At 32.0% G+C, this 10,542-nt stretch overlaps 1 protein-coding gene across 1 annotated transcript; it reads left to right on the top strand.

The window, feature by feature from the left end:
* Window positions 1–172: 172 nt before the first annotated feature.
* On the top strand, window positions 173–10,270 carry LOC117123117 (plexin-A4-like; the record flags this gene model as incomplete). Its single annotated transcript, XM_033268960.1, has 10 exons — window positions 173–308; window positions 729–846; window positions 3,646–3,802; window positions 3,935–4,031; window positions 6,560–6,674; window positions 6,790–6,924; window positions 7,852–7,950; window positions 8,166–8,253; window positions 9,655–9,818; window positions 10,098–10,270. Coding segments are annotated over exons 1-10 (1,223 nt in total), but the record flags the coding sequence as incomplete, so codon positions are not given.
* Between the last annotated feature and the right edge of the window lie 272 nt (window positions 10,271–10,542).

Genomic DNA, 10,542 nt, shown 5'->3' on the forward strand with positions numbered 1-10,542 from the left:
GATGGATTAGTATTTTTTTTAATTGGTCAAGATTATAGGTGTTTTACTATTTTACTGGTAGTGACCTTTTTAATTTTTATTAACATAATTTTCATCACTCTTTTTTGTGATTTATTTCAAATATTTATTATGTTCAGTAGATAATTTCCATCATTCTAGAAGTTACAGTGTTGTTTAATAATCTGTTTTTAGTTGCTAAAGCTACCAGTAGCTAACTGTAGTCAGTTTACCATGTGTGATGAGTGTGTCAGACCAACTGGAGACCAAGATGGAGACCCATATTGTGGTTGGTGTACTCTTGAGAAAGTGTGAGTTAAATATATATATAATTCTGTATTATAGCCATCATTAATCTAGATCAATACTGGGGTAGGGATATAAGCGCCATGGGTGCGTCTCTTGTTGTACATACATCATACTACAATACCACTTGGCGCAACATCAATACCACATAACCATATAAAACCATTTCAATACATGAAAATCGACTGCTTCATCAAATTGAAGCCCATAATGCAACAGTACTTGCTTTTAGGTGGTGCAATGGTAATTGTACCATTGTTTATGTTTGTCCAAAGCGTTGATTTCAAACCTTGTAATGATGTAGCTTGTTCAATGTTCACTGTAGTCAATTGCATTGAAACTTGACAACCTTAATAATACTAAGTAGTATAGTTTCAATTATATTAGGTTATCTTTAACTTGTTTCCTATATTATTTTTTGACAGATGTACCAGATTCAAAGAATGTAAAAGCTCTTCTTGGTTGCCTAGCAACACTGCACAATGCATACAGATTACAGATGTTGAGCCACCATTCGTCCATTACACAGAGGAACATGTCAAAGTAAGTAAATGACCATGCTTTCTAATTCATTCATAGATAATGTTATCTTAATTTTGTATCTAATGAAATAATAATGTTATGTGGTTATCATTATTTTGTTGAGCATTATATTTACTGTAGTTTAACTAATACTACATTACAAAATAGGAAAGTGTGATATTTAATTATGTTTACTAATATAAATATCCTCTCTGGCCAGAGGACATTTCTAAGAGTATTCTGTTGCTACTGGTTAAAAAGAAAAATGCCAATTGATACAAGGATCATCGTACCATCAGCTAACATACTGCTACTTACCACACAAATGGAGAAGAGGGCAAACGAATGGATTAGAATAGATCAGTTTGGATTTGAAAAGGGTTGTGGAACTAGAGATGCAATGGGAGTAATGCATGTCTTAAGTGAGCATTGTATTGAATTTCAACAAGATGTGTATGTATGCTTTATAGATTTCTAAAAAGGCCTTTGATAGAGTTAATTGGTTAAAACTAATGGAAGATAGGAATAGATAGGAGAGACGAGATATAACAGAGCTGTATCTAAGACAGACTGCCTCTGTTCGGACCAAGTAATGCACCATAAAACCAGCCAAGGGCTTAGCCAGGGAGCTGTCCGGTCCGGCTAACATTTAACAATTATTTAGAACGGATACTTTTACCGTGATGGCTTGGCCTACTCAGTTCAACGTAGCCTACGTTTGATAAACAGGTTTTATTGATTTAAATTACGTTGTTTTCATACCGACATTAATTGTGGATTCCCAAAAACGTAAAGGCTAAACCATTACCTACGCAGTGAAAATTTCACTTACAACATGCTGGAAAATGGACGTTTTTAAGTTGCCCACAATGCATGCACGTGGCTCTGCAAATACAGTATTTGAGATTCGGTTCCTCGAGCTATGGTTCTTGTTCGTAACTTCCTGGTTATAAAATTCATAAAATACCGTAAAGCAGATTTGTTGTTAACATCACAAGTTCAATTTTGATAGTCAACAAAATAGAGTAGGCCTAGGCCTATACTGTACATCTCTCGATTCGGACGACCTAGAGTAAAATTTAAACTAGACTAGGGCGAGAGATTAACCCTTTCACTGCGTGTACCCGGTAATACCGGGTATAAACACATAATGTTGAATTGCGCGTACCCGGTACTACCGGGTATGTAGAAAAAATATTGTTAAAAATCATGAAGAGGTTCTGCGCCCTCTATAGTTTTTTTCTATGAACTATAATTAACCTTTTATCGGAAAAAAGTGTTTTCGAGTGGTTAGGCGCGAAATGGCGGGTGCACGGCCTCAAAACAGACGGTACAATGTCGACGAAGCTATGGACCAGATCTTTGCAGATACGGATAGTGAAGATAACTTTGAATTGGGTGATTCTTGCATTTCTTTTCCCCCAGTCGACTATGATAGTGACGACAGTGATTCTAAGGACGAAAACGATGATTCTCTCAACTTGGGAGGCCCTGCACAGGGTCAAGGTGCAATGCCTTGTCCGAAGATTTCCTTTCCACATTTCACACAATAGAACAGGCTAATTTTTATAGTTCTAAAATAAAGTAACCGTATGATGTTTGCAACGATGCATTTAGATTTATAACCTGGATTATATAAAGCATAAATAAAAACGTATGGCAAAAAGTACATCTAACAGTGATTTTCTGCAAAATTTTATATTTTCACAATTTTGAAGAAAAACGTTGATTATTTGCGGTTTTGGAATAAAACGATCAAACTAACTCATTTTTTTTTTTGTTTTTATTCATCTTGTGTGGCTGCATCATTATAAAGTAAAAAAAAAAACATTCCATAAAAATATCATTGGGAAAAATTGGGTTTTTTATCAAAATTTGAGAAAAAACAGAAATTCAAAATGGCGACTTTGAGGTCACATGACTACCTAATTATGCAAAATACCAAATATCAATGTTCCTCGCGTAGGCAAACCTATTGCTTGCCCCAACACACAAAAAGAATTTCGAAATAACCTCTTTTAGTATTTTTTGAATTATTTTAAAAATTAACTTTTTTCGTTAAAAAAAGTCCCAGCACAGGGGGTGCATATACCTACAGCAGTGAAAGGGTTAAGATGCATCTGCATAGCCTAGAAAAATAATGTGAGTAAAAAATAGCAGCTGTGGCCATGTATGTCTATAACTGAAATATCTTTGTGATAGCTAAATCAACACTATTCCTTTAAAGACATTCCAACATTTAAACACATTTAAATGCACTATAAAAGTTCATAATTTTCTATTTTTTTCCATACGTACTGAGGGATACAACCCCTCCCTAGCCACCTCTGCTCGGGGCTACGCCCTTAGGCTGTTGCTTCGCCCTTAGGCTGTTGCTTTGTGATAAGTTCTTTATCTTATATTTTCAACGGCCTATTTCGTTTTTCTGGTGATTCTAATTTTTTTTTTTTAAATCTATTTTTACACTATGTTTTAAATGTAGGTCTTATTTTTAAATGCTTTTACAATTTTTATGGCATTTTATCTTGTCATATTGTGTGTTCAACCTTTTGTATTTTCTGTGTTGACTTTTTATTATTAACTTTTTTCTATTTTATATAGTGCATCAAACAACAAATTTCCAATTGTATGTTTTATAAACAATAAAAAAATAAAATAAAAGTTTTTGAATTTGAATTTGAAACCCCTAGAACTAGCCAATACAAGTATTGAAGGAGCCTACTGACACATGATGGATATTGCGAGAAAGAGATCAGTGCAAGAATGTCAATAGCAACACCAGATGCAGAGAATTATTATTTTTCTCTCTTCTTGTCATAGGTAAAATTAACTGTTGAGCAGCTCCCACCATTAAATGCCAACCAAAATTATAGTTGTAAATTTGGTGATTTTGTGTCACCTGGACTGAAAGATGGAAAAACGATCACCTGCACATCACCACCTAAAACACAAGTGCCACAGATACCAAACAAAGAAGGTGAGATGACAGCATTGATATTTTTTTTTCAATACCAGATTATAATTTATTTTATCTAATAATTAATGACTGTTTTAAATTAATTTCTTGAGCAGTATATTTTTAATTCAGTTGATTGTGTCATCTTTTTAGCTGCTGTGGAAGTTTCGTTATCTGTGCATTCATCTCAAACTGATGTTGATTTTGTTACCACTCAATTCAGGTTCTATGATTGCAGTGCCATTACATCGTAAGTTGGATTGCATTACTTTTGTATTATTTTTGTAATCTTCATTGAAACAAAAAAACAATTTATTACTTTTTACTTTAATTTTATTTTGTATAATGTTGTATTTTTATATTATATTTATTTCTCTTTATAGTAAAGCATCACAGATTTGAAAACTTACAAACTACTGTATGACTTTTATTATATTAGTAATTTCTAATTTTATAAAGAAATTGTTGATTTAAATTTGAAAATGTTATATATAAACAATATAATGTATTGTGTTATATCATTATTAGAAAATTTTATTTTCATACAAATTAGTTTGGATCAATCATTACTGTATTTGTCTTTGCATCATGTATTTTTTTTAAATGAAGTTTGCATATTGTCAGCTATGAATTCCAGTCTATTGTAACTGTTTCAAGTACACTGTCACACTGTGTCAAGTACACTGCCTGTAATAAAATATATGAGAAAATGACTCAAAGAGGCAATTGAAAAATAAAATGGCTCCTAGAAAATATCAACTAAGCTTATTAGCTTTCAATGACTTTAAAAACAGTTTAGTTTTTGCACAGATTTTTATAATAAAATAATAACTTTCTTATTTATGCCATTTCCTTGAATTTAGCCCAACACAGGCTGTGAATATCTTAAAATATAAATAAACTGAATTGTATGTACAGTTACTGTATGTCATTGCACTGTTCATTACTATTTTTATTATTTTGTACCATCTGATTATGTTTTTTCATAATTTAAATTACCAATTAAAACAATGTTCAACTCATTACAAATATATTAGTAATAATGAGTTAAATATTACACTGTTCCATTTATCATATGGAACAATTTACTGTTGTTACATACTAATTCAATTGTAAACCCTACATTTTAGAATAAGATTACTTTACATTATTTTATATATGGACAATTAATACATTATACCCAAAAATATATAGTAAAATGAAATTTTAAAATGAAAACAGCCAATATTCTGAATTTTAATCACCAAATATAGACATATAATTTACAAGGAAGTAAATCAATTTTAATCTGTAGAAAAATTTGTAATACGATTTTGAGGAAATAAAAGCAAATAGCATCTCAGAGTAAATATACCAAGAACCTGTCTTGTTGAAGTTCAGTCCTTTGTATCATTTAGTAGTTGTTTCTTGTGTATACAAACTGATAAAATTCCACTGTGTTTGTTCACTGAGTCATCAAGAAAATCCACCACAACTCTCAAAGATGGTTATTGTGACCATCAATTGTGTAATGTCAAAATTGTTTGTTATCGTGAGTTGTTCATTGTACATGTAATTTTATTATATAATAAAGGAGAATCCTCACTTCAAACCTATTGCTTGTATTTGAACTGTGAAATGAACAATGCATTTGGCACAATTGTGGTTGCACCAATTATAATTACCAGAATAGTTTTGAACCATTTAAAGGCAACTAGTGTGGGAAAAAGATTATTTGATCAAAAAGATTCTAATTCTAGTTTGTTATTGATTATGTAAATTTTAGCATGTGAACTATTAAGTATTTAATGTAATTTGTCTTTATAATAAAAAAGTATAGTGTTCTAGAACCTTGTCTTTTTGACTTTTCAGTGAAGTGTAGTTATTGTTGTGAGAAAAGTCATACATTTTTTCCCTTGATTGAACTCAAGCCCTAGGATTTAAAGTAGGGCAACTTCACTACCAAACCACAGCATGAGCTAAACAATTAACAGAAAATATATTTAGATTGGTTTGTTTTATAATGCTCTGGCCAAATTACAGACACAATAAATAATAATGATTCAATGCATACACTACTTTAACTAGTGAAAGGTCTGCAAATGTGCAGGTTTTATTTTTATCTGTATATTTACCTTGAATAGGAATATATATCTTATTTAGTCCTGGATTCAAATCCTGTATCACCAGAATTGTTTTTTTCACAAAGCTACATTCCCTTAAAGCCTTTATACTACTGTAACAGAGCATGTCACTTCTATTCTGTAAATGGTGAGTCATTTGCTGTTGTATAAGAATGTGGTTTGGTGCAACAGGAATGGTTTGGTTTCCCATCTTCCAGGTTGGGGTGTTTGAATCCCTCCCTGTGCACTTTGCTTATGTCTTTGAGCAAGGCACTTTTATTTGCATTGCTTCTCTCTACTCAGGAGTGTAAATGGGTACCTGGTGGGGTTGCCTGTTACTGCACCAACAACACTACAGTACTTGTGTATGGCCCAATGACCAGGAAAAACAGAGCCCTTTGTACCCAAAGAAAAGGCTCCAGTAATACCAAATAACAAGTATTTAACTTTTTAAGGTTTGCATAAGGACATGGTATATTTTTAATATCATGTGTGGTATAGTAATATAAAGTATACAGACACAAGTGTGCACTTCCACTGTATGAAGATATCAACAGCAAGTATTAGAGTAACACTTAAATTATGGGGTGCCCTATAATAAGTTTAAGGTTTAAGAGGTGAAGGGATTGGACATGGATTTGGACTCAAGCTAAAGCTCCCCTCTTTTTTATTCAAGTTGTTCCGAATGTGTTACCAGCTTTACCTGTGATTGGTGTCTCTATGGCAACACATGTACCCAAAATGCTCCAGCATTCTGTAATGCGGATGATCAAGTGATCTTGAATGGCAATGTGAGTAATACTAAAATTATAATTTTAAATGTAAATATGCTTTTAATGAGATTTTTGAAGAGTTTCTCTAATTACATTATAAATATTTCAATATCTGCATATTTATTTTAATAAGGCAACTGTGACGCCAGCTCCTGGTGGTATGCAAGGTTATGGTTCTTGTCCACAAATTATCCGTCAAACCAATGAAGAACTGATTCATGCCAGTCTGGTGAAAGAAGTCCGTATACCTGTTAAAAATTTACCAAATGCAACAAAAGTAAGAAATAAGTGTTAAAGGTCATGTCATACATCGTTTGTTATTAGAGGGCGTTCGATTGCACAACGACGGTAGGACGTAGAACGTAATGACTTCACTAAAAGTCATTTACGCATGCGAGAACGTTAATTTCACCTCATCGAGTAGGTTCTGGAACGCAATTTGGCCAAATGTATTAATGCAGAGAACGTAAGACGCCAGGTAGGACGGTCACGCATGAGTGATTTCGTTCTAGCGTCGCATGGTCGCACAAATCAAAAGCTCCTTAATACTGTAGTAACTATTTGTACACTGTACCTAGTAATATTGATTCACATTATTCATCATGAGAGGGATCCAGGTTATACATTGAACATCTATAATACAATTTTTAGGTGGGGGGGAGTGGGGAGGATACAATTAAGCACTCCTCTTTGGACCTGTTCCTCTACTTTGCTTTATTTATGAGTGATATTGTCCCCAAACTGGAACTGATATGAGATATTAAGACCAGCTCTTAATTCTTCATTTTAGGAAGTACATTCTAGAATTACATTTACTACTTATGCAATCAGTGCGGGGCTGCCAGAATAAACTATCTTAAATAATAATACTGAGTATTGTAGACTAAACCTTGGTTTTGGGTTTTTTTTACAGGTTCTCTATAATACTTATTTTTTTCAAATTAAATATAATTATTTTGTATTCCAAAACAGTGCATTTTTTTTATTCTTAGTAAAATAATATTTTTATTGTCATTTCATATTAAATTTAAATATCTAGGTCAGCAATTAAAACAAAATGTTTTAGGTTTATAATTTAAATTTTTTTGATTTGTTACCAGTGTTTTTTGAAACAAATTTTATGTTGGTTTCAATCTGACAGCAAGTTCAACATTTTTTCTTATTTATTTTTCTTTGTATTCATAATTTTGTTCAGGTCCCCATTGACTATGAGTGTGTGCTGACAATTGAGGGGAAAACATCAAATATTCCAGCGTCTGTTGAGAAACCTAATATTACTTGTTCCCAATACACAGTAAGACTTTATCCTTGTTTGATACATCTTTACTCTGCACTTTAAAGATTAACTATAAATGTATAATATCCTCAAACATTTAGCCTTCCAGTGCACCTCCAAAGAGACTCTGATTCTAAGTTCTTTTGTCATTTGTATTTTAAATTTTGATGTGGCTACACTTACAATTTTTTTTCAGAATTTTATTTTCAGTTTTCTTTTAAAATCTCATTTAGTATGATTATGTAGCTGACGAACAGGAACTAACTGCAAATATTCAGATTGTTTGGAATAATAGCAACTTCATTGACAACATTTATCAAGGTTGGTACCAACTGGTCCTTTCTGTAGGTGAATGTATTCTTGACAGACATGCAATCTACCCACATTCATTTTCTTGAGTTTGAAACCCTTTTAAAATATCACATTTTTTATGTATCTTTTCTTGTGCAATGTTAATATAATAAAAATATACCAAAATTGACATAAATTAACATGTGTTACATCCATTGAACCCGGAAGAGGTACCAGGAAGTGTTACAAGGAAGTTATAACGTATAATATAGTCAGTGAGAAATGTTTGCACAGCACTTTCTATGACTAAAAATAATTGTTTTTTTTACAGATTCCAAAGTTAGTTACAGTTAACATTGTGTGAACATGTCAATTACACATCTTTTTCCCTGAATTTTATAAGATTAAAGATTGAATTTATTGAAGTTTGTTTTCCTGAGCTTACACAATATCACGTACGAATCACAATAAATATATAAATACTACACAAAATACAATAGCACCAAAAAAAACTTTAACTAAATAATGGAAAACCATGAAATGGTTATAAAACTACCACCTAAACAGTGAAATTATTTAGGAAAGTGATCATTAAAATCTGGCAAGCATATGGTAGAAATGAATTTTTAAAAGGGCGTCAAAAATTAATATCCAACCAGTTAGCTTTCTATACAAATAATTGGTGGATACAAATGATTGGTGATAATTTATCTTTTCTGAAAACTGATTTTTTTTTTCTTTCTGAAAACTGATTTTTGGGTTTTTGTTTTGTTTTTCCATAGAAAATTGGTCTACACCTATAGCAACAAGAATAGTAAAGTTCCATTCCATAAAAAAAATCATCTTACATAATTACATATATTATCAACTGCTACGGTTTTTCAGCTTTAGGAATTGCTAATAACAAAGTGGAGTTGACAGGACAAATTTTAAGGGAGCAACAGTGCACAATACACCAACATTGACAATCATTTTAGGCTAACATCCAATAAAACAAAGGTCAAGAACAAGAAAAAGTTTAATAGTTTCCTCTGTTTGTCTCGTTAATCTAATGTGTTCATATTTCAAATGTTAATATTTGTGGCTTACTCATCAACTTCCACCATTTGAAACTCACTGCCAACTTCTAGCTGGACTTCTTCCTCATATGACAAGTTTAAAGAGACTTTGTTTCACTACTGATATATTATTAGAATATTGACTTCTTTACCCTTTGACCTTTGACAATAATTTTAAAATCAATTATAACCTGACAGTATTACTAAGAATGTATGCAAACAAATATATAATTATTTGAGGGTTTATTCAGTAGGAAGCTATTATTATCTCACAGGGCCTAGAGTGCTGTATTATTATTGTTTTGAAAGGTAGGGAGTTGTTTGCAGGAACACAGATAGTGTAAGTTTACATATTTGTCTTGATTGTTTCTAGTTACTCTGTACAAATGTTCAGTGCAGCGTCCAGACTGCAGCCGGTGTCATTCTAACAATACTACTAGACCACAACTTAATTGCGTCTGGTGTGGAGACCGGTGTGTATATGATTCATTCTGTTCAAAAAATATAAGTGATTGTCCAGCTCCTGTAATTACTCAGGTAAAAATAATCAAACAGCGCCCTCAACTGTTGATTCTAAAGTTGCAGTTTTTTTTAATTCCTAATTTTCAAATATTAATTCATTTTTGTGTCAAATGTAATTTCTAATGTTATTTGTCTATAGCAGTTGATCTTCTTTTCTTCTATTTTTTCCCTTTTTTTTAAATGTTTTTAAATGTAATGTTTTACAATGTTTTGTATGCCTGAACTATAATAACATTTTTTAAAATATTATCTTTAGATGCCGAAAATCATGATACTGTATTTTTCCTTTATTAGGTTATACCTCTTTCAGTTGCTACGGTAATGAACCAGCCTGAGCCTGATTACACTGAGGTCATTGAACTTGTTGGAACTGATTTTGGACAAACGTCATCAGATATTGCTAGTATTATGATAGATAGCAAGGAATGTGAAAAGACTGCAGATGGGTTTAACATAGCCTCACAAACGTAAGGCATTCAAACGACTGTCCATTATTCACTTGTCTCTTGATTTGAGGGAACTGTATTGTTCTTCACTTAATACTTATACAGTTGTTACTTGTATTGTATTAAATGATTGTCTGTTAGTATATATTGCTTGTATCTTGATTTGGGTATTGTTGTTTTGTTTTTATACTTATACATTTGTTATTTTTTGCTTTTACATCTAGTGTAAAGTGTAGAGCTCCTGTCTTCAGCACTGCCTCTCAAAGAAATGTCATCATATCTGTCCAAGGGAA

Source organism: Anneissia japonica, unplaced genomic scaffold, assembly GCF_011630105.1.
Source record: "Anneissia japonica isolate Jap-2015-1 unplaced genomic scaffold, ASM1163010v1 scaffold20877_len10522_cov129, whole genome shotgun sequence".
Taxonomy (NCBI): domain Eukaryota; kingdom Metazoa; phylum Echinodermata; class Crinoidea; order Comatulida; family Comatulidae; genus Anneissia; species Anneissia japonica.